Source organism: Pangasianodon hypophthalmus, chromosome 12 (assembly GCF_027358585.1).
Source record: "Pangasianodon hypophthalmus isolate fPanHyp1 chromosome 12, fPanHyp1.pri, whole genome shotgun sequence".
Lineage (NCBI taxonomy): Eukaryota > Metazoa > Chordata > Actinopteri > Siluriformes > Pangasiidae > Pangasianodon > Pangasianodon hypophthalmus.
Genome location: NC_069721.1, coordinates 13,519,878 through 13,544,156, shown reverse-complemented (window position 1 = coordinate 13,544,156; position 24,279 = coordinate 13,519,878). Strand labels below are relative to the sequence as shown.

At 39.4% G+C, this 24,279-nt stretch overlaps 2 protein-coding genes across 7 annotated transcripts; one reads left to right on the top strand and one right to left on the bottom strand.

The window, feature by feature from the left end:
- The first annotated feature begins 1,395 nt into the window (after positions 1 to 1,395).
- On the top strand, positions 1,396 to 13,562 carry aldh18a1 (aldehyde dehydrogenase 18 family, member A1). 5 transcript variants are annotated; one of them, XM_053238809.1, is made up of 18 exons: positions 1,396 to 1,484; positions 3,471 to 3,580; positions 5,265 to 5,485; positions 5,661 to 5,810; positions 5,944 to 6,048; positions 6,686 to 6,844; positions 7,324 to 7,414; positions 7,850 to 7,974; positions 8,078 to 8,222; positions 8,314 to 8,387; positions 8,544 to 8,643; positions 9,097 to 9,317; positions 9,462 to 9,599; positions 9,924 to 10,119; positions 10,203 to 10,324; positions 10,874 to 11,060; positions 11,434 to 11,529; positions 11,807 to 13,562. In XM_053238809.1, exons 2-18 carry the CDS (start codon positions 3,490 to 3,492, stop codon positions 12,001 to 12,003), a joined length of 2,418 nt encoding a protein of 805 aa, XP_053094784.1. In that variant the 5' UTR covers positions 1,396 to 1,484; positions 3,471 to 3,489; the 3' UTR covers positions 12,004 to 13,562. The 5 variants fall into 5 exon arrangements, with proteins under 5 accessions (XP_053094784.1, XP_026770983.3, XP_053094783.1 ...); XM_026915182.3 differs by having other exon boundaries at positions 1,421 to 1,565; positions 6,686 to 6,838; XM_053238808.1 differs by having other exon boundaries at positions 1,421 to 1,565.
- A 1,622-nt stretch (positions 13,563 to 15,184) lies between these two features.
- crygmx (crystallin, gamma MX) lies at positions 15,185 to 20,093 on the bottom strand. 2 transcript variants are annotated; one of them, XM_053238812.1, is made up of 4 exons: positions 19,757 to 20,093; positions 17,846 to 18,799; positions 16,215 to 16,457; positions 15,185 to 16,122 (listed from the first exon to the last, which is right to left on the bottom strand). In XM_053238812.1, exons 2-4 carry the CDS (start codon positions 17,849 to 17,851, stop codon positions 15,847 to 15,849), a joined length of 525 nt encoding a protein of 174 aa, XP_053094787.1. In that variant the 5' UTR covers positions 17,852 to 18,799; positions 19,757 to 20,093; the 3' UTR covers positions 15,185 to 15,846. The 2 variants fall into 2 exon arrangements, with proteins under 2 accessions (XP_053094787.1, XP_026770986.3); XM_026915185.3 differs by lacking the exons at positions 17,846 to 18,799; positions 19,757 to 20,093 and adding an exon at positions 17,356 to 17,813.
- Between the last annotated feature and the right edge of the window lie 4,186 nt (positions 20,094 to 24,279).

The following is a 24,279-nucleotide window of genomic DNA, read 5'->3' as shown; positions in this document are numbered from 1 at the left end:
AAAAAATGAGCCGACTCAGATTTATTAGGAATTAAAGAATAGGAATCCCTTCATAAAGATACACAGTGTGTGGAAAATATCAGATTACCCATTTAAATGTGAAATGTTTGTGATACTGATACTGATATCAATAATACTGACTTTTACCTACCTACTGTAAGTAGAAGAAAACAATTGCCCATTTCAGTGCTCACTTCAAAATCAGTCTGCACCCATAAATATGTGAACAAATTAAGTTCTTTTATTAGTTCACGTGTTTTATTTCTTTCTGCAAGATCTGCCATGGCTCATGTCTTTCCACTCTCTCCCACAGTCGAGGCGAGGCGCAGCTGATCTCCAGCACACATTCTTTATTTATGACAATATTTTTAAATCAGGGACCCGAGTTCACATCAGGGTTGCCAGATCTGCGCCACTAAAGCAGCCAGATGACCATTCGGAAGTCAAATATCCCTCTCTAACCATGTACACGGGTTTAAATCACGTTATATTTACAGAGTAATATGATAGTTATTTTCCCAAAGGTCCCACTGATATCTCGTATTATTCAATGTATTGTCCTTAATAAAGAATGAGCAAAAAGAAAACAATTGCCAATTTCAGTGCTCACTTCAAAATCAATCTACGTCCATAAATATGTGAGTAAATTAAGTTCTTTCATTAGTTCATTTCTTTCTTTCTGCAAGATCTGCCAGACCGACGCATAACACAGTGCATTCTGATAGTTAAATTACTTTATTATTAAATTTACAAGAATTATAAGATTTCTAGTGGCACAGCTGTTGATTTCAAAAGTATTAACCGTAATATACGTACAATCCCCCACCAAAAAAACCCCCAAAACCCAACGCGGCATGAGTTCAAGGCTCCATGCTCCCACAGTAAAACCTGGCAACACTGCTTTCCACGTAGATGGTTAGGCGACGTTATATTTTCACACCCGTATTCCGGACAAATCCCGCATTCTGCACAAGGATTGGCCAACAGTCTGTACAAGCGGCTCGCTGATTGGGCAGTGACGTCACTCAACGTTACTGCTCAATTTTATTTCAAATCACACTAAGAAAAATGATCAAATAAAATAAAGGTTTTTACATGGACATTACATCGAAAATGTTCTACTTATTTCCAGAGACTGCTTGTAGAGTACATGCTTATTGCACTGCATATATTTAGCAGTTGTCGCTCTTAGTGACAATATACACCTCTCTGTGCTTCACGGCAAACTACAGCTAAAATAAAATAATTGCTACAGTCAAATAAGACTGTAAGAAACTAAAAAAAATGTGCTAAAACTGGCCTTCTGTTTTGACGTTGGCATTGTTTAGGTTTATATGGTTGCTACGACAACATGAAGGATTTGTGAACTGTCCAATTGACGAGCTGTATGTAGTAGCCAATCGTCTCACAGGAGGCGGGATTATCCGGAATGCGGGTGTGAAAACATGCGGACGTCAACGCGGCTGAGAGCTGCGGCTGCGCTGGTGAGTTGATGTGGCACTCGCAGCAGGTTGCAGACGCTGAACTTGACCGGGATACGAGGTTGAATTGTTTGGTAAATCTGGGTATGTAAGAATACATGATGTGTAGATGTGAGCTGCTGCAGTCCGCAGCCTGGGTGCAGTGTGTATTGTAGTGTGTCCTGTGTATTGTAGTGTGTAATGTGTATTGTGGTGCAGTGTGTAGATGAAGCATGTGTCTGTGTTTATCATGACTTTGCTAACACATGCCTGCTGGACACTCCTGCACCTTCACACTGTTTCACTCATTAACTAGCAGATTATAAGCAGTAGTTCTTTAACCAGAGTGCTTTTAAACAGATGTTACAGGTTATGTGACCTGGTTAACAGCTAGTTAAACAGGTTGTTGTGGCTAACTAGCTAAACATAATCCAACTAGCTAAGCTAATGTTAACCTGTAACTGAAATCCTGCAGGAGTTGACTAAGATGCTTTTGCTAATCTTAAAAGATATTGTTGTGTTGTATTCAGGATGCTAGTTACTAGCTAATAAACTAGTCTGGTTACAAGAAGCTGCTGAACAAACTGCTAGCTGAAGCTAGCTGGCTGCTGGTGTGCAGTGTGGCAGTGATGATGGCGCTATAAACAGACTGATATTGGAGACAGACTTGCCTTTCTAGACAGGCTGCAGCTTTACTTCCGCATGAGAGCTGAGGGGAAATGAAGTGTGTGTCAGTGTCACAGTGCTGTAGTGGAGCTGTGGCTGTTGGAGTAAGAGGAGTGTCCCTGTGAACATCCTCCCTGTCAACATGTTGAGATCAACTCTCAGTGTTGAGACAGCAGCAGAGAGATGCTGCTTCAGCTCCCTGTGCAGTCTTTCTGCACTCAGCTACTGAAGTATAGAAGAGTATAGAAGTATAGAAGAGTACAGAATATAAGTGAGAAGAAATCAGAGGAGAGGGATTAACACTTTAGAAGGTTTTTTCTTTAAACACATCTGTAGTGTGTGTGTGTGTGTGTGATTACCATGAAGATGAATTTAGAAATATTCCCTCTTCTCAGAAAAGAATAGCAAAAGTTTATTTACTTGACTAAATAATAATGTAAATGAAAAGAAATAATGTAAATGAAAGGAAATGTAATTTACGTACTGGAGCATTGACATTTTTGTGGCATGCTTTGTGATTCTGGTTTTAGTTTGTTGGTTGGTTGGTGTTGTGCTGCTTTTCCTCTGAGAAGTTAAAGGGTGTCTGCTGCTGAAGGCTAGTGCGGTTACAGTGACACTTAATAGTAAAATAAGTAAATAAATAGCAATCTCAAATATAAGGGGTAACAGTTGGGTTTTGTCCTGCAAACAAAACAGCAAGAGATTTTTTTTCCTCATTCAGCCTTTTCCAGCGATGACATTTTAATGTCCTGTTAACAAGAAATCCAGTGTAGAAGTAGTGGAGACAGCGAACACTGGACTCCAAGTGCCAGAACGTAAAGCAGCTATACAGCGCAGTTGTACTGAGTTACTGCAGAAACTCGCGCAGCTGGTTAGTGATCTACAAGATAGCAAGCACTTTGGTGGTGGTTTTAGCATGAAAGTTGAAGCTTTGGAAGCTGATGATCTGAGGAGGTGAGAGAGCTGGACAGACTAAAAGACTCAAAGCTCTGCTGCATCAGTTCCTTTAGGTAGAAATGAAGTGAGAGCTAATTCTCGCTGGTGCCGCTATTAACATGTACTTGAACAGCACTGTGGGTAAAGTGGGAAAATGTTAACCATTAGTGAAATGTTATTTTCTGTAATGTTATTTTATAACCCAAAATCTTCCCAAATACTGACCTCAAGCAAAGTGGTTTTCCATCCTTCTCTCAGTACACATACACTATTGATGCATTTGCTAAAGACTACATTTTAAAAAGTTGAAGCATTCCTTTAAATATGTTTTTAAATATCTAAGGACAACTTAAATATTTGAATTTATATATGAAGTGCTAAGGCCTGTGCTTCCTACATGTTTTGCAGTGTAACGGACCTGATCAGCATGTTGCTGCAGAGACTATCTCTGTGCTCCCGGCTCTCTGTGGGCCCAAAACCCCTCCAGAGCTTCACGAGATCTGTTTCTCTCGGGAAAAGTGAGTTTCCATCACATACATTTCAGCCTCTAGCACAAGAGGTCAGAATTGTATATTTTTAGTTTTAATTACAACTATTGCTATAATGTTCCTAGAATATACTTGAGAATGTTTTGTTGAGAATAAATGCAGTTTTGTTTCTCCTTTGTGTCTCTGTTCCTTTCTTTTTCTACCTGATTTAATTTTTTTCATTCACTGGATTTCATGCTCTGCTCTGAGTTCTGTGTTGTCAGCACTGGGGCCTGTTGTTTGGCTTTGCTGATGTGGCAGCTTTAACACTGTCATTACGTTTCACTGACAGGGAAGGGGGGGGGTATTTGGTGTGTGTGTGTGTGTGTGGCATGGGTGAATTTTAGCAAATCACAGACAGACCATGCTGCAGAGTTAACGTTAAAGTCGTGACTTTTGACCTAGCAGCTGAGACATTTAGACTTCACTGTCAAATTTTGATCACGTTTTATCTGTAGCAGGGTTGTGAAGTGAAATGACTTGTGGCCAAGTATGGTGACCCATACTCGGAATTTGTGCTCTGCATTTAACCCATCCAAGTGCACACACACAGTAGTGAACACACACCTGGAGCAGTGGGCAGCCTTTTTTTGCTGCGGCGCCCGGGGAGCAATTGGGGGTTCGGTGCCTTGCTCAAGGGTCTCACCTCAGTCGTGGTATTGAGGGTGGAAGAGAGCGCTGGTCATTCACTCCCCCCACCTACAATCCCTGCCGGACCTGAGACTCGAACTCACAACCTTCAGGTTCACCTTCGGGTTGCAAGTCCGACTCTCTATCCATTAGGCCACGACTGCCCCCCAAATCAAATCAGCCAAAAGAAAGCTGATGCCATTGCAAAACTAGCCCCACAAATAATAACTAATACTAACACAAAATGGAGCATGTATTCAGCCATCAGACAACATTTTCTTATTAAACTGTCAGGTGCTCAGATTGATAAAACTCACACTGTCCTGTGGCTATGTGGCATTATGTGCAGCTTTTGCTCAGCAAATCATGTTTATGGTGCATTTAACAACTACAGAACCACACAAACGAATAAAGGAGAAAGTAATAAGTGAAATAATGTGTGAGTTGCATTTATGTATGTATGTAGCAGGAGAGCCATGCACTCTCAGTGTTTGGGGATTTAAAAAGAAAAATCAACCCATCACAGCTCTAATGAAATTGAACAGAGTAAACAGGACTATAAACTCAGATATATAAGTGTCCCTGTATAGCAGTTATACCTTTTGTGTTTTAGAGCTCGTCCAAAAGACAGTGGTTTCAAGATGTCATACCTGCATTTCCCATGTAGTCCACACATGATCTGATCACCCAAGTTGGAAGTTAATACCAGGCCTGAGTGGGGTGATAGTGTATAAAGGTTGCAGTTCCTGGTGGACCACTTTACAGCACCACAATGATAGCTTTTATATATCTTGCAATTGCTGCCAATTTCTGTCTGTCCCATTCCATGTGTTCCAGTTAATGATCAACTGATCCACAACATGCCAACAGCTGTCTACACATATTTGTCATTATTTTTTTTTTTTATGTTATACTTTGCCCATAATCAGATTCCTGCACATCTGTTTGCTAACATCTTCCTTGCTTTTCCCTTACCTTGTCCACGTTGGTTTCCTGCATGCCATTTCTCCTCACTGGCTCCTTCCCTGGGTCTCTCTCCCACCAGATCCCTCTACCTCTCCATCTATCAGACGTCACGCTGTGCGTCTCTGGAGTAACGTGCCTTTTCTTACAGTGCCGCTGGCGCGTGCCCATGGTAAGTCGTTCGCACACCGTGGTGAACTGCGACAGGCCAAACGGATCGTGGTGAAACTGGGCAGCGCTGTGGTAACTCGAGGTGATGAATGTGGTCTCGCACTCGGGAGGCTTGCCTCTATTGTGGAACAGGTAAGAGAGATCAGAGGTGATGGTCGTTTTATGGTGATAATCAGTTTGGTTGTAGCATGCCATTGTTCAAGCATTAAGGCAAACTCACAGTACAGCTATAGTACATAGATCTGTAACTTTTGGACATTGTATCCCTTGCTGATTGTATGTGTGGTCTTATTTGTGGTCTTTTAAGGTGGCAATGCTGCAGAACCAAGGCAGAGAAATGATGATTGTCACAAGCGGAGCTGTAGCATTTGGGAGACAGAGACTGAGGCATGAGATTCTTCTCTCTCAGAGCGTCAGACAAGCCCTTCATTCAGGACAGAATCAGCTTAAAGACATGGTGAGCACAACCATATAAAGCCAGTTATACCCATCAGATACCATTTAACAGTTTAATTAATTATATTACAATTGTTGACATACTGAAGTGGTAATGTTCGATGAGCAGAACTGAACTGTGTTTTCATCTGCAGTCTCTACCCGTTCTGGAGGCGAGGGCATGTGCTGCTGCAGGACAGAGTGGACTGATGGCACTGTATGAGGCCATGTTCACTCAGTACAGCACCTGCACAGCACAGGTATACACACACACACACACACAATATAGATGATGTCCATCCATTTTTTTGACCTTCACGGACAATAATTTCATCACTTTCGTTTGTACTTAAAAAAGAATGAAAAAGAAACCTCTATAGTGAAAACTTACTTATGCATGTTCCAAGGCAGGTGGTGACTTCCATCAATAAACATTTAAACGTTGTGACTCTCACACAAATTCAGAATTATAACAGTTAAGGTCTTAGGATGAGAAAGACATGAGAGGCTTAGGAAAACTGTTCTAATGTACAGTAGTTTATATTTCAAACATTGGAGTTATACAGTAAAAAGCAGTTATAATAGTTATGAAAGCAATCTACAAAAATTTGCTTGGCATTAATGTTTCTTGACTGTTCTAGCAACTGCCCCTGGATTTGCATTATAGGTCAGTTGAATAAACAAGTTTTCTGTTCTTTTCTCAGTACAGAAAAACATCATATTATTGTTCACACACACACACACTGCCGACATGGTTGATAGAGATTAGGATGAAATGACTACTCCAGCATTTACTTGTAATTCTCACTGGGTCTGTTGTTAATTAATTCAATTCTATTTATTTATTTTTATTTATTATTCTGATCTGACCCATGAAATGCCCTCTTCCCTTTCCAGATCTTGGTCACAAACTTGGACTTCCACGATGACCAGAAGAGACGAAATCTGAACAGCACGCTGCATGAGCTTCTCCGTATGAACATCGTGCCCATCATCAACACTAATGACGCAGTGGTGCCTCCCCCAGAGCCTAACAGTGACCTGCAGGGGGTAAATGTGGGTATAGAGCGGAGAGGGTCTGGAGGGACGAGAGGGTGGCAGAATACCCTGAATCCCCCACTGGCCTGTGAGAGGTGCATGCAGGGAGGGTGCTATTAACACATGCATGCTGTGAACCAGAGGCTAGGAGAGATTGGAGCTCAGTGGAGTACATGGACTCAGCTTGACTTTCCCCTTATTTCTTGCACCTCCATGGAAAGATGCTAACTAACACTACTGTCTCCTATATTGTACTGTTTTTTTATGCTCTTTTTTATGCTCTGCATTCCTGTCTGCATGCTGTCATATAGTGGTTATGGTCGTTTACCATAGTCCTCTTGGAGAATATCATGGTTATTGTGCTTGCTGCAGATGTCATAGATGGCTTAAACCTTCCTGGTGCATTTGTTAGTATACAGCAAAAGGTTTCTAATCCATTGTAGTTTATTCTATGCCTTGGATTTGCCTGTCATATACTCCCTTTTATCACATTACAGGTGATCAGCATCAAGGACAATGACAGTTTGGCAGCACGGCTCGCAGTGGAGATGAGAGCAGATCTCCTCATTGCTCTCTCTGATGTAGAAGGTAAGAAATGAATACATGGCATTAGGGCTGCATTTAAGTTATGATTTTTATTAAAGGCAGTATAAGAACCCCTCCTGTCTCAGGGTGCTTTCCTGCATGACTTTTTTTTTTTTTTTTTTTTTTTTTTTTTTTTTTTTTTTTAAATTAAAATCTCCTGACCAATAAGGTTATAAACTGGTGGACAAGTAAGAAAAACATGGAGGACAGAGAGCCAGTGACAAAATTGGAGAATATTAAGGAGATTTATGATGTGTTGAATCAAAAAATATTTCAGCTCCTGTGCTAGGACTGGTAGGAGTGTTTTTTTTTTTTTTTTTTTTTTTTTGGAGAAAAAAAAAAGGGCCTCCAGCAAGCACTTTTTCTGTTTAAAAAATAGCCAAACATGAAGGCACCCTTAGCTAATCTTTTGTCTAATCTTGCCACTGCCTCCGACAGGTCTTTATGACAGCCCTCCTGGGTCTGATGATGCTAAATTAATTGATACTTTCTACCCCGGCGATCAGCAGTCTATAACATATGGCACCAAATCCAGGGTTGGCATCGGAGGAATGGAAGCTAAGGTATGACTGTAATCTCTGAGCTCATTCATTGTTTGATTCAGGACTAGGGGCCAGTTTTCCATCATTAAAATCAATAAAGATGTACTGACCACGCTTATCACAGGTGAAAGCTGCCCTATGGGCTCTTCAGGGGGGCACATCTGTAGTCATCGCTAACGGCACCCACCCTAAAGTTACAGGCCATGTCATCACAGACATTGTAGAGGGCAAGAAAGTGGGCACCTTCTTTTCTGAGGTCAAGCCTGCTGGTATGTAAACATTTTATCATGTGTACTCATCTGGCCTCATCTGTTAGAGGATGTTGTGGTGATGTTTCTACTACTGTTACCGATGCTACAGGGCCCACAGTGGAGCAGCAGACAGAAATGGCTCGCGCTGCAGGGAGGACACTGGCGTCCCTTCTTTCAGAGCAGGTATTACAGCCTTCTCTCATGATGCTGAGTGATGCTGTGTTGACTTTTTGAGATGTAGCTATTTGTAGCTCCTTGGGGTCAAATGTAAGGCAGGGTTAATGAAGAGTAAGAAGAATAATAATGTGTCCCCTCAACATGTAATGTTTCCTCTCTCAGAGGAGTGAAATCATTTATGCTATGGCTGACCTTCTGACTGAGAAGAGAGATGAAATTCTGTCAGCTAATAAGAAGGACATGGAACTTGCTGTGAATTCAGGTATATTGGATCGTGTCATATATTGAATTAACCCTAATGTATAGGTCCTGTCCCAAATGGATACTCTTAAGTCTTGTATTCCTCTTCCAAGTTGTCACTCTGCTGACATTATCAAGCTGCAGGCCTGTGATGTGCGAGGTCTGAGGGTGTAAAAGTTCTTCACCATATTTTGATCACTACTTCACCATGGTTTAGCTGTCCTAAAAGAAATACATTAAGCCTGGTGTTTTATCATAATGGATCAAATTGAAATTAAAGCAGTGAATGGTAATGCTGTGGAAAAATGTGCAAAAATTTGAGCACCCCTTTGAGTCACAAAATATAAACATGTCCTCAGACTTTGCAGATGAGGACTGTGAGACTGCAACTTTGTGCAAGATTGTGTTACTAGTAGATGAGTCACCTCACTGTTGACTTTGGTATTTTTACAGTACACCTTATTTTACCTTACAGGGCGTATGCCTCCTGCCATGCTCAAGCGGTTGAGTTTGTCAACAGCTAAGCTGAACAGTCTGGCCATCGGCCTGCGTCAGATTGCAGTGTCCTCTCAGGACAGTGTGGGACAAGTACTGCGCAGAACCCGTGTGGCCAACAACCTAGAGCTGGAGCAGATCACTGTGCCCATTGGGGTACTACTCGTCATCTTCGAATCGCGTCCAGACTGCCTGCCTCAGGTCTCAATTCTCTCTCATACACACATATAATGGCAATTGTGCAAATTTTATCATGTTCAGCTACTTCAGTTGCTTGTTATTCTGTGTATTATCCGTTTGGTGTTTCTTACATTTTTCATGTTGAAAATGTGTTTTCCTTCAAAGGTGTCCGCATTATCTATTGCTAGTGGGAATGCTTTGCTGCTGAAGGGTGGAAAGGAGGCAGCTAACACCAACCGTGTCTTACACGAGCTAGCGCAGGAAGCTCTATCTATACATGGTGTTAGAGATGCCATCCAACTGGTAAGATGCCAGGTTATATGTGAGTTTTTTTTGAATAATTTTTCGTAATATAATGCACTATAATACACAATAAAACCACATTCATACTAGTGAATGTGACTTAGTAAATTCAATCCGTCTGCAACGGTGACTTTTTCTGTACGAAGGCATCTCGATGAAGACATGGCTTCTTTATGTATTTTTGTAATGTGTGTTTTATGGGAATATGTAGCAGTAGCAGGGGTTTGCAGTATGACAGCCAAGTGGCTTAATGTTGCTGAGTATCAGATGATGCTGTGACACTTGATCTCTGTATATATTTGTGTATTGGATTGTGTGTTGTAGGTAAGCACACGTGAGGAGGTGGAAGACTTGTGTCGGCTGGAGAAGATGATTGATCTGATCATTCCCCGTGGTTCATCTCAGCTGGTCAGAGATATCCAGCGGGCTTCTAAAGGCATTCCTGTGCTGGGTCACAGTGAGGGCATCTGCCATGTCTATGTCGACCATGAAGCCAGCATAGACAAAGTCATAAAAATTGGTAAATATCAGCATAAGAATGTTCTTATGAACTACAATGATTGTAGTTAGATTGATGTGCAATGTTGTCTTTTCTTCCTGCAGTCAGAGACTCAAAATGCGATTACCCTGCAGCCTGCAATGCTATGGAAACCCTGCTAGTTCACAGAGATGTGCTTCGGACGCCAGTGTTTGATCAGATCATTGACATGTTGAGAACAGAACAGGTAAGTCTGTGCAGACCACGAATATTGAAATGTAGTTTCACTCTTATGATAAACTTGGTATTGAGACATAGTATTTGGAATTGTAATGTCATCAGTGTGCAATGGACTGAAAAGTTGTTCAGCATGTATTCCGGCTTTGCGTTTACTTTTTCCGGGACAGGCTCCGGATGCACCAAAGATGAATGAATGAGTGTCATTAATGCTGATATACCATGTGCATCTGGGGGGAAAAAACTTTCAGGAAAAAAAGTTCTGGGCAAACACATTGTAAACTGTAAAATATACAAATAAAGAAATACAAAGATTAGTGGTCCAGTTAAGCAGGTTATAGATGTGTTCTTCTCTCTTGGATTCATGCACGTTTTCATGGTGGTGGCATCGACAATGAAAGTTTTTCAGCCTGCTTATATCCTTGATTCTTATGGATAGGGAGGTGCTGCAGATTGTCATTGTTTTGGTCAGTGTAAATCAGCCTTTATATAAATGTTCCTGCAGATCAATTATTTAAATGTAGTGCTTATTTCCTCTTTAATAACTTGCCGTATGCAGGTGAAGATACATGCTGGCCCCAAGTTTGCATCATACCTGACTTTCAGCCCTTCTGAGGTAAAGTCTCTACGTACAGAGTATGGAGATATGGAGTGCTGCATAGAGGTGGTGGACAGCATGTACGAGGCAGTGGATCACATCCATAAATATGGCAGCTCCCACACAGATGTGATCATCACTGAGAATGGTAAAGTTCCTGCTCTCTGCAGCCTGTCAGCTCATTACTTTTTAGTATGCTTTCTTGGAATAATGCAGGATACATAATCATAAATATATAACAATGAAAAATAGGGCGTTTGGTGAAGCATTTATATGTGACAATAGTGCCATCTTGTGGTGATGATATTAATATGACAAGTTCCTACAGTTAAATTGTGGTAAATAATTTAATAATTCGTTTTCATGAAGGATAATGTATATAGTTTTGTATACACTGAGATGCCAGTGTAAATATATATGCTGGTTTACTGAGTATACCACCTGACAACTCGGCCTATGTTTTATATGACACATGCGCTGTAGTGTAACAGTTTGCTTGATTTTCGCACCTCATTTTTTAGAGGAGACAGCAGAGCAGTTCCTGCAGTTGGTAGACAGTGCCTGTGTGTTCTGGAATGCCAGTTCACGGTTCGCTGATGGATATCGCTTTGGTCTTGGTAAGCCCAGTTGTCATATTTACGCCTTACTGACTCTGATAAAACCACATTTTATGAGAGTTTATGTTTTGTAAGTCAGCTTGCTTTGAATTGGTTAAATGGCATTCAGAGTTTATACTAATGCAGTATAAATAAAAAGTCCAAAACACTGCTGACCAGACCAAACATGCAGCGAGAGAGACATATTCTTATCTGATTTAACAATCGGGGCAATGTTTCACAACAACCTGTAGTAGCAGTACATTCTTGATGTACATGACATTTTTGTCTCTCGTAGGCGCGGAGGTTGGTATCAGCACTGCTCGTATCCATGCTCGTGGACCCGTAGGCCTGGAGGGGCTTCTCACCACCAAGTGGGTTCTGCGAGGGGATGGCCACACAGCTGCAGACTTTTCTGAGCAAGGCAGTATGAAGTTCCTGCATGAGAATCTGCCTGTTGCGCACCCCCAAACTGGACATAGAACCTCCAGCTAGAGCCAGTCAAAAATAAATCCCTTTCAAGATGCACAGCATCCACTACTCGAAAGAACCCTACCTGGATCCTGGGAATTTATAATCTGAAAACATAACAAGAAATAGCAAAGAATAAGAAGACTAAAAGTCAATATTTTAAGATTTGAAAAGCTGGTGTAATGCTCCAAGTCTGTTGAATTTCCTTCTTCAAAATTTACCAGTTGATTTTAAAACTGCGGTTGATTTTAATACAACTTGCAAGTTGTATTAACTTTCCACTGGATGCTGTGGGTCACATATTGGAAGCATTAAAAGCACAGAACCATTTAAGAATTGGTAGGCAAGATTTCCTCTAGCTACAGATGGGTAACAAATTAAAGGAAAAAACAGAGCCATGGTTTTGCTGGCAAGTTCTTCTGACTTATCACCTTTATCTTGATGGGAGTGGTCTCTTCCAGGATGACAGTGTCCCCATTCACAGGGCATGAGGGCTCACTGAATGGCTTGATGAGTATGAAAATGATGTGAGCCGTATGCTATGGACTTCAAACATTAAATTTCAACCCAGTTAACCACCTCTGAGAGACTTCGGACCAACATGTTAGGCAGCGTGCTCCACCACCATCATCAAAACACTGATTGCGATAATATCTTTTGGAAGGATAGTGTTCATCCCTCTAGCACAGTCCAGAGACCTGTAGAATCTTTGCCAAGGTACATTGAAACTGTTCTGGTGGCTCATGGTGGCCTTAACATCTTGCTAAAATACTTGTTTTTTTGTTACTTTGTCACTTGTGTGTGGCTTGTGAGATTTCTCCTCCTTGCTGAGACATGCAGATATGTGGTTCTGTACAATATTAGAGTTATAAAATAAGTATTTTGTGGAGCAAAATCAAAACCTTAAGCTCAAAATAGCATTGTCTGTTAAATCGTGCATAGGCTTTTATGTTCACGAAGCGAAGGAACCTGTGAATCTCCGAATTTCAGGCAAAGCCCAGTAATGTAACTTTGAGGACCATTTTTCCACATTTATGGGAAGTTGTCCTGTAATGCTTTTGCTTTGTGCTGAAATCAAAATGGTTTTATACTGTAAATCTAGAAACTGAACGAGTGCATCACCGCCTCGAGTTACTGTCTCGCATTAGAATGATTGGACAAATTCTAAAAGGTGCGGTCCTTTTAAAACCAATTGCATATTATTTCATATGGCAATGGATTTGTGTTAATTTTGTAGCTTTTGTATTCGTTTTGGAATTCTGGTTTTCACCTTTGTATGGTTGAATGATTAAAAAATCACACTTTTTTTTTACTTGGCAGTGACCAGTATGCTTTAAAACAATAAACACTACAGATTCAAACTCAAAGAAAACTAAAGAAAGACTTTGCAGTGACTGGCATTTCCTGCTTACTGTGTTGCACTGTTAGCAAGTGTGTCTACAGCTGATGAGTGTATCTTCGTTATGTGCAAGAGCTGTAACATTCCAGAGTAGTGGCTTTTTGGTGCTTGACATTAGGCAGTGAACAATGAACATGTTCAGTAATTTGTAATCTGAATTGTACATTAAATTTTTGCAAAATAAGCTTTTCCCCCATTTAATAGTCATAGATATCTTGTGTTCCTGCTTTCACATACATTTTAAGCTTGTGAGTGTGTCTAGACAGTTTAATAGTTAAGTTTCTGCTTTTAAAATACAGCAATATCCAGGACGCTCAAGCAATCCATCATTAATTTTTATGTATCTCTAAAAAAGTGTGTCGGCAAGCCAAACTTCAATAAGTTTTCTTAAGGGAAAGCGACTCCACAGTAAGTGGGCATAGAAGAGTGAAAAGAATACTACAGAGGATTAATTATATAGCTATTAGGAGAGAAGCAGCAGCTGAAAGAGAACTGAGTCCTACTATGAAAGTGCCTTTGCAGTTTCATGTAAATCTTTTTCATTCAGCAAAATGCACTGTTTATGCTTAATGAGCTCACATCAGAAAGCAAACAATCTGGAGATAAAGAGACTCGTAGTCCTTGTGTATGATTGCCTTCCAACTTTAGTGTGCCTAAGATCTGTGATCAGTGTCCTTCAGATGAAAGGCAATAAAAACAGCATTGAGAATCTTGCTAAAAGTAAAGCAAGTTCAATGTAAATTCTGCTTTTTCATCTTACACTGGCAGTAGTGCATATTACAATGGACCATGTGGACATTTAGAAATTAGAAGTTTTTTCTTCATGGTCTCATCCTTGTAAATTAGTAACTATATGCAAGACTCAATTTGTTTAAAAAAAAAAAAGTGGTTAGTGTTTGGACCTTTTCTTATGATTTTGTTTGGCAAAATCCTATTGCACTGCACTTGTTTCTTTACAGTTGTACTTTTTTCCCACAAGATCAAGTCCTTTTTCTTCAGTAAAGTAATTTTAATATATGAAGAGTAACTGAGACTAACAGGCAAATTGGATTAAAAGATTTAAATAGACAGAAAAATATTGAATAAATTATGTATTATTAAATTATTATGCTGGGGCATAAGAAAGGAACAAAATACAAGTGCTTTCCTGCTCTGCCCTTTCCATTAGCAAATAGCAGGACTACAAAAATAATGTCTGGGTTATGTATTCTAGTTTCCTCCAAGTGTGATGCCAAGCATTCATGAAAAATGGAAATGTTTTCAATTTAGGATTGAATGTATATCAAATGAGTATATAAATTACATTAATCTTAATTCAGTTTTTAAACACAATTTCCTATTGGAAGGTCATCATTAAGGTTGTAAGAGAAAACCAAAAATGAGTAAGTGTTAAAGAAAATTTGTCTTTTGCCATGTGTTTATTGATTTCTTAATCTGAAAAGTAATGGACTGTGTTAAAGGTCTAAGTTGAGGAGGGCTGAAGGCCTGTGGATGAAAAATTAAGGAGCTTAGTCTCATAGCAAGCTGTCAGACCTTTCTTAGCAAATCTGGCCTAGCTTTAATTGAACATTACTCAAGGCCAAAACTCATATTTCTTGTTTTGCTTGATCTTCAGAGACTCTGAAATGTGTTCCCTGCAGAGCTTAGATTTCTTTCAAATCAATAATTAATCAGCAGTTATTTATTCATTTGTATCTTTGCCGATTATAGGTGTCTAATTAACAATTTCAATAATTGATATTTATCTCTAAAGGGCTTGATATGCTTGGTCTATGAAAAATGCATGAACTGGGATATGGACTTGGTTTTGTTTTGTGTTCTGAGACAAGTGCGTGCTTGCGGCTAGTATCAGGCCACTTTGACTTTTCCACTTTGAGTCTTCAATGCCCTGTGATGTGCTGCTAATATGGGCCCAAAACCCTTGCAACATAGCATGTAATTTTATAAAGCAGTCTTCCCATTCTCTGATAACCCTTTTTTTGTTCTTCAACAACAGATCAAAGAACTGAAATGATATTTTCTTGATATTATTCCTTTATCATTCAGCCATGCTAATGTCAATCTGCATAGTCATATAAAACAGTGAGTATTATATAGCATAGGGTATGGACCTGTATACCATTTTGTATCCAGCAAACAGAGTGAGGAAACTTTGGTCTTCGTATTAAACACCATAATACTTTTATGTAAGTTGAAAGTACAAAAGTAATTTAATTTCAATTTACTCTCATTTTTAGCATTAAAGGTTCAGGTGCTATGTAAGCATACGATTTGTCAACACACAAAGCAATGCAGACATTTCTTTTAGCTAATGTAAATCTCAAACAGAGGCCAAAAAAAACTCAACGTAATTTCATGCTACATAATGATTCCTCAGTCAAGCCATAGTCAACTGTGAAGATCAGACCATGCTAGAAGCTCATGAGAAGCAGGTATGATTAGTTTGCTATGTTAAGCAGAAAATCTTTTCAGTTGAGCTCGGTGATCCGTTTCAAGGAGCCCGTAGCAGGACTGGTACTGCCCCACTCACTAAACCTCCTGTACTCTCCCGGGTGCAGGAAGTACTGGCGCCCACTGTAGTTGGGGTGCTCGTGAAGGATCCAGTAACCTTCCATGACATTGGCAGAGAAGATGTCACCATTATGGAAGTGTTTGTGCAGATCTGGGCAATCTTCGATCAGCTCCATGGCCTGGCCTTCAAAATCAGAGCGCTCAAAGATCTTCACCTTGTAGTTTCCTTGATACTGGAAGGAGACCAAGTTATCATCATGCATGTGCGTTGACAAACAAGTGGGAAAGAGAAAGGCGTGCTTAGGTGTGATAAAAAGATGCTTACGGAAGGTATCATGCGGCAGGATTGGATGCAATCATTAAAGCCTGCCCAGTGATGGTAGTCAGGATATTCTCCCTTGTGCAGCATGTACTGGTAGCCAGAGTAGTTTGGTTTCTCATAAGCCATCCAGCAGCCGCTCTCTACGCGGATGGAGTTACAGCGGGTGAGGTGGGCCTGCAACTCGGCACTGTCACTACTGCACTCGTAGTGACGGCCCTGGAAGCTCTTTTCCTCAAAGAAGATAATCTGTAAATATATTTTTTAATTTTTCTTTCTGAATTTTTCATATTTAGGCATTTATGTCATGCTGAGGCAAAGAGACAAAACATAACATGACGGTCGATTCACATTTCCTGGTGTTACATTCTGCAGTTAGGGCTGACTTATTATACTTTCTCTTCACAGAAATAGATAACTTTTATGCTGCTGATTAAAGAGATAACATTAAAATATTGTCTGAGAACTACACTACGTTCCTATCTGAACATCATTAGTGTGTTCAGATATATAACATGCTTTTAAAAAATCTGTAATAGCATGATCTTTCTTCAGAGTTTGAACCTTATCTTTTCTACTGATAGACAATAATTAATGTAACATGTTTTGGTGAAAGCTAAATTAGGTCTACTGTACACTACTGTAGTATCAGTGTCCGGCTAGTAGTGCAGTAGAATGCAGTTTGTGATTTAGTCAGAGAATAGAAACTTGAGAACAAAACCAAACGCATCTTTAAATTTGAGGTGGGAATACACCCTGGATGTGACGCCAGGTCATCACAGGACATGTTCCATCCGATAAAAATGATAAACCTTACAAGAAATAGCCAGTTTCTTTGCTCACATCTCAAAATGTTTTTTTTTTTCTTGTTTGTATAATTTACACTTTTATACTTTATATTTTATACAGTAAAATTAATGTGACATTTCATGTACATGCATGATAAAAATGTATCCAACTATTATGTATTTACCACAGCATGTATTGTTAATTTGATCACAGCTGCAATATAACTTGCACAGCCTGTGCCTTTTCAGTTTCAATGAACATTTTTTTATAATATGTACACTTCTTATCCTAGACATCAGTCTGTATCATTTCCTCTGCACCCTGTCTTACAGATGCAATTGTAATTTTGCATACTTACCTTGCCCATAGTGAGTGTGTTCAGAGCAGATGAGGCCCACTTACAGGTCAGGACTTCTTTATAGACTGGCCATGGCACATGGCTTTGTGTGTGGCTCATTAAGCTCTGCCATGTCAGCAGATTGCGTTCTGTAGTCTGCATACCATTATAAGTCTGGTGGTTTGTCTGCCTTCATTGTCTTTGACAAAGCTCTTTTATCTCATGCAAAAGACCAAGCCACTGCACTTTTGAGTGGACAATAAAGGTTGCAGACGCTGGCTTTAGTTAATAGTGAGTTTCAGACATGAGCTGGGTCTGGTCATGGTCATCTGCGTTTATGTGTTCGGACATGTTCCTCCAGGCTAGCTTGTACACATTTTTGAGTATCCTTATGCCATTTGCAATGCCACAATGAACTTCCTAAAGTTCAGTTGAAAGTTGAATAGAATCTTTCACAACTTCTTGAGTTTGCTTTTATGTTGAGTAAATTTTCATATTTAGTTTTACTTACCAGCATTCTCTACTGTGTTTCAGGGAAATGAAAAAAGAAATCTGAAGACATGTTCTTAAAGCCATCCCTTAATGATGTGCTAATCCCACAAGGTCACCCTACATGAAGCCTCCTCTGATTCTCCTAATCATGGGGTTGAGCCAATCATGGTTGAAGCAGCCTCAGTCCGCACAGGCTCTGTACTCTCCAGGCCTCAGGAAGTACTCACGGCCTCTGTAGCATCATGACCCCCATGATGTAGACAGAGTAGATATCACGGAGGTAGAAGTGATCATAGCGTTGATGCAGTCGTCTGTTAACTTGATCATAAGTCTGGCCAAATCAGGTGTGTTGTAGATTCTTTTACTGTATAGTCCTCTGTACTGTTGTGTAGAAGCAACAAGGATGTTAAAAATGCTGATCCTTTGAATACACGATGTTTAAGTCTTAGCCTTTTTTGAACAATATTTCCTGCCAAACATGTGATTTTTGAAACTTCCGTTTAGTAATTTTTAAGCAACTTCACTGACAGTCCAATGATTTTTATGCTTTTTTCCCCAGACTGAGGAGATTAATAGAATTATAATGAGGTGGGTAGTCTTTGGGGCATGTCTTCCATTCTGTTTTATATGACTGAATCTCCTGGTGGACCCTCATTCACTTTTCATGCTGCATCTATAAATTACTTCAAAGCATTAATTGATTGACATTGATTTGCTAAGATGTTCTAAAGTAGGTCACAAAAACCATCAGTTTGATTGACTTACTGGGAGGAACATCTGACAAGATCTGATGCAATTGTTAAAGCCCATTCAGTGGTGTAAATCAGGGGACTCCCCGTGGCCCAGGATGTACTGATGACCCGTGCAAGTGGGCATCTTTTGGGACATCCAGTGACCCTGGCCTCCCCAAATTAAAGTGTGAATACTGAGCAGGGCTTGGAGCACTCATGAAAACCTCCCTGAAAATTCTGGCCTGTCATGGGATTGAAATGGTAGAAGTTACATTTTAAAGATTAGATTTTCATCATATTTCATCATGAAACCTTTCACATTGTTAAGCAACCTTAAAGTCTTATGTCAAGCTTCTGTGCATAATATTTGAGTCACCCTGGCTATCCAAATCTGTTTTGTCTGATTTGGGATACATTTTCAAACATATACATCATACGTCATCACACAAACACACACAGACACACATAATGGTCTGGATTCACTAGGTGACTAAAGTTATCTAGTTAGCTAAAAGACAGGCTGATGAACACCAATAGGACTGGATACATGACATGCATTGAGTAATTAAAATACACAGATCAGAATTGAACAGACATGTATTTTGTACTTTTATCTAGCTAAAGTTAGATGGCTAGCTCACTATGTGTGCCTCTGTGCTCTGCGTTAGCTAATGTGTTAAAAGTGAAAGGTTTTGCTCTTTTATCTAGTACTCAACTTCTGTAATACTGAGGAGACAACAATAATAGTAGCAGATAATTACATTCGGGTCACGTCCCATGCTGCGTACAACTAGACTAACTACTATGCCAGTATACCGATTTTGACGTTGCTGTTTAGGCATACTGTTTAGTGTGTAGTATAGCCTTCATTTCTCCTGTGTATTGACCTGGAATTTCAGTCATCTAATTACTCTGTGCAGCATGAACTATATTGTATTTTTCTAGGAAAATCTGGCGATAATATTTTTTTGTTCGTTTTATTGGAGAGGACCATGCAGCAGCTTTCCTGTAAAGATAAAGATGAAGTAGGAAATCTGAAGCCTATAAATAAGAGAGAAATGAACCCTTTTAGTGAATTACTCAATTCTAGTCCACAGTTCAAAAAGTACTAGTGTTCTAACAATGGTTACATATGTATTTTGTATTGTTTTATCTAAGCACTGTACTGTACAATACAGTGATTAACAGCAAACACTTACTCTGTAGCTGGGTCATTATTTGGAGCCAGTTCCAGTGAAAAAGCGACCACTGTGAAACTTCTGATAATTTCCTCATCCAACTGATGCAATGATTTTAGCTTCGAAAGTTAGTGCTTTCCCATGGTTGCAGGACAGGATGCTTGCACCATCATGCGGCTGAGGTTCCAGGGACCTATATATATATATATACTGTATATACTCTCCTACAGAAAGGGGCCCTGTAGGGAGGCTAGAGTTTACCTTTTGAAACGTCATAGGCCTTTCCCATTATTCATGCCTCTAAAGATAGCCCCAGAGATGTGAACTTTTCACAGCATCCCACTAAAGGTTTAGGAGCTTTTCGTTACTTTCTGTGTGTGTGCCAATAAGTGCAGTGTAATGCTTGCATAAACAAATGAGCATCTAAGAGGAAGTTTACCTTCATTTCAAAGAATGAAAATTTTTGTAAAGTATATTACAATATTTTTGACCTCTCCAATCAGATTGGTCAGAAGGTGTTGATTAATTTTCTATAACAGCAGTTTATCTTAATGCTCTCATTCATGGTCAAAACTGGCTATGAGGACACTGAGGTCTGGACCTCGGTAGTTTTGGAGTATTTGGTGGATTTGTGTGTGTGTGTGTGTGTGTGTGTGTATGTATGTATATAGAAACGCTTGTCTGTTTCAGTTCAGATGTAGGCAGTAGAAAAGTTTATGTGTAAACTTTATTATTAATTACTGTACGTAATATTTTTTTTAAGTTTGTCCAACTAAACAATTTTATGCACTTTTACGTAAATGTAATGTAGAAACTAATACAAAACAATGAACATGCCAGTTTACTATAACTAGATAAAATAAAAGGTTTATTAATGGTAAGAAAAATATGCAAGGAAAAATAAAGAAAATTCTCTATAAGAAGTACTCATACATCTTCATTTCTGAGGCTGATAAGCTAAGGTTCAATAAGTAGACTAACTAAATTGTATATTTTTTGCAAAGGATCACTTATTCTCCATGTCAATTCACTGTGTCATTTTTTTTAAAAATGTGAAAACAAACTTCAGGAAAAGTTCTAAGATTTTTGGAGACTGGAATCAAAAGGTTATTTTTTTGAAACCAAATTTGATTACAAAATTTTGATTTATGAAACAGGCTAGAGACAATCGAACTGGAGTCCAAGCAGTTTATGGAAGAATTGTAGTATAACATAATGGAGATTTAAAAATTGCTAATAGGTGTTGTACACATTTGGGATTGTGATTATATTAACTTTGACACATTTCTGGCGTGTTGACCTCAATAAAATTTTGATCCTGGTTTTATAATTTTTATAGTAACAATTTATTCACAGGGATTTGTATGGTAGATGCTCCCCGTAATATATATGCATTCTACTGAAGGGATTTTATTTAAAGTGTTATTTAAAACTTACATACTGTATATGTTTATTTAACATTTTTGGAAGACGTCTCCTGTGACAGAGGACTTTGTACTTTCTGGTTTTCTCAGTAACAGGATAAACTGCTCTGACTCCAGTTAGAGTGCTTAACTTTTTTCTCTTTCTTTCTTTTTTTTTGATAAATTTTTAGCTGGATTTTAAACTGGAGGATAGAGAAAACACCAGAAATGTATTGTATGTATTCTTTGACTATTGCATACCATTCCAGTAAAACCAAATCAATCTCTTTTAGAGTGAGTGAAAGTTTGATTGCCTTCCCCAGGCAGTAATAATCACAAAGGCTTTAATGTGTCATTTAAAGTGTCTTTAAAAAAAAGACAAAGACTGATCCTCAAAGCTCGTCTGTATCCATTTCATCCCAGTAATTGTGGCATATTAGCCCAGCCAGATGGTGTTAAATCAAGCTTGGCGCCTGATTCAGTGGATTTGCAAACTGAGATTGAGGCCCAAAGGGGCTGTTGTTTACTCGTACTCCTAGGAAAACTTTGTCTATTCTATCCTCATCAATATGAAATGCTTGTCATATCTCAGGCAGGGACTTCTCGGTTTTATTTTAGTGTTACTTTTTGGCATGGAAATTACTGCACTACTGGCACTCTTCTCCTTCTTCACAGGCTCTCAAAATAATAATCTTAAGAGCACTACAAGATATCTTGCCACATGGAGAGAACACATCAAATAAGCCCCAGCATGCTGCCTCGGTTTTCCCAAGAGAACAAAAAGCCAGAGCTTAGGATCTTTTGCTTCATCTCCAAATGAGAGACTGCAAGAAGCTGAGAGTTGGGCTGGGATGCAGGCATCATGCAACTGCTGTGTATTTATGTGCAATATGTCAGGACAGACCACAAATGGCAATTCTGTATTGTTTACTGCTATCAGGTTATGAAATCCTGCACAGATCCTTTAGCTGTGTTCGAAATGGGTATTCACTGTTTCATGGTTGTTGTTTTTTTTTTTTTTTTACTTTATTTTCAATTTAGTCTTAATATAGTGAGACGCTCCTACAATATTAAAATTAGTATAGAAGAGTTTAAATTATGTATTTGGTACATCCCATTTTTGACCAAACACGATTTATTGTGCTTTATCAGATGTCAGCACAATACACTGAGAGGTTTGCAAAGGCAGATAAGCATTTAAAATTTCTTCATTGTGCCTCTTTTTAAAGAAAGAAAGTCATTCAAAGTACATTATGCTGCTGGCAAATAAGCCAGATGCTACAGAATGGCAGCTCCAATTAGCTGTGGCTGTGTGTAGTGGCCCCTAATCTGCTGTTGAAAACTGCTGTTGTATGATGTGCTATGCTGATGTGAGCTAAAGCTTCATGCGCAGGAAAAAGAAAGACGAGGAGCCGTCTGCTGAGAGCTCATCCTTCTGTTTTTGTGTGGAGATGCAGGCAGCCTCTCTCGGTCCCTGACAGAGCGCACGCCACTCTATCGGCCACAGCAGACGGAGCAGCAGCGCTCTGAGAGCGTGCCAGGGATGGATTTATGAAAATGTGTCAGATGTGCTCCATCTTTTCTGTTGCATGGTAATTAAAAGAGGAAATGGTGATGGAATATAGACTGAAGAATGAGGATTGGGTGTTTGGTTGAGAGCTGGTGCCCACGGATAATGGAGGCAGCTGTTATTTAGTTGAAAGTTTGTTCTCTGACTTTTAAAAACTTTTCTCCTTGTTTTTCAAGTTTTAAATTTTCACCCAAGATGTAGCTGCAGCAGAGGTGGTCTCTGTGAACATGTATGCCAGTGCTGACTTTATGTATGCTGATGAGCACTTTGTTGGGTTTATGAATTCTTTGGTTCCCCATCTTACTCAAAATGTTTGAGCACTTAAATTGTATAGTCATAGCTCACATCAAAACTCACATATGAGCATGCATTCTCCTATAATATCCCACCTCTAAGATTCCTGCCTGTTTATGAAGAGACTGAAAGTTCCAGGGAATGACTGACTTGGCTTTGACATGAGGGATCCACAGCTCCATAACTTAGGATTTTTTTTTTTTTTTTTGACTGTGATCTGCTTTCATCTAAAACCAGGCTTGGTGTTTACTGACACATGACAAACAGGTTTGGATCTTTTTTTTTATCTACATCCACAGAAGGAGAGATCACCTTACGGTATGGCTGTGTTTAAGGCAACTTCAGTGGAACCCCTTGAACATGCAGGGAATAGTGCTTCAGAGCTGATGATCTGGCCCAGCCTTTCAGCTACCCTAAATATATAATCATATATGATCCCATTTTTTGCTTCTTCAAATTTGCCATCAAAGCAAATGTGTTCTGACAACAGCTAGTGACAAGAGTGCCAAAGGAAAAGGCGGGATGCCGACTGTATCAATTATTGATCGTGACACCCCCCGACCAGAGTGCGGGCGCCTTGTGATAATGAAATACATGATTTTTAGGAAAATAAATAATAGACAAAGGGCCTCCCTGTTGTTGTGTAGGTTTCTGGGCTTGATTGACTGCCTGCACATTCTCTTCGTTCCCTGGTAAAGAAGATCAAAGGCGGACTCTTCTTTTTGCCCAAGGCCACTTGCAATTTATTTAGAGGCCCTATGCTGCTGTCCCAGTAGGTACTACTGTCGGGCCAAGCCACTCAGGGTAATCAGAGCTTTGAGGTGTCTTTCCATCATCACCTTCTCTCATTTCTCTCTCTCTCTCTCTCTCTCTCTCTCTCTCTCTCTCTCTCTCTCTTTCTTTCTTATAAAAATGACCACAGCTTATTTGTAGCATATTTGCTCATTATAGTAGCAGGATAAATAAAACATTCATGGTTTTATTTTGTTATAAAATTATTTTTCTTGCTGTTAGATGTACAATATACAATTATACACTGATATAGAACTAGTATTAAAGTATAGTATTAAAGCTCCTAAATACTCTACAGCAGTGGTTCTTAAGCTTTTGGGACTTCTTTAACTATAAAATCATTTTTGCAGACACCCTCAGTACAGATTTATTTATGAACATCATCCAATTATTCAAATATTAATCTCATTATTAAAATGTGTACAGTAAATTTGGGGTTATTTATTGGACCCACAGAGCTTTTTTTTTATTCCTGAACATTCCAC

Bases quoted from the DNA above. Each gene is read 5' to 3' on its own strand.
- aldh18a1 (XM_053238809.1), top strand. From the start codon at position 3,490: ATGTTGCTGCAGAGACTATCTCTGTGCTCCCGGCTCTCTGTGGGCCCA. The intron at 6,049-6,685 runs GTATACACACAC...TTCCCTTTCCAG, and splicing joins ACAGCACCTGCACAGCACAG to ATCTTGGTCACAAACTTGGA. The intron at 8,388-8,543 runs GTATTACAGCCT...TTCCTCTCTCAG, and splicing joins CGTCCCTTCTTTCAGAGCAG to AGGAGTGAAATCATTTATGC.
- crygmx (XM_026915185.3), bottom strand. From the start codon at position 17,496: ATGCAGACTACAGAACGCAATCTGCTGACATGGCAGAGCTTAATGAGC. The intron at 16,458-17,355 runs GTAAGTATGCAA...ATATATTTACAG, and splicing joins ACACACTCACTATGGGCAAG to ATTATCTTCTTTGAGGAAAA. The intron at 16,123-16,214 runs GTAAGCATCTTT...GTCTCCTTCCAG, and splicing joins CCTGCCGCATGATACCTTCC to TATCAAGGAAACTACAAGGT.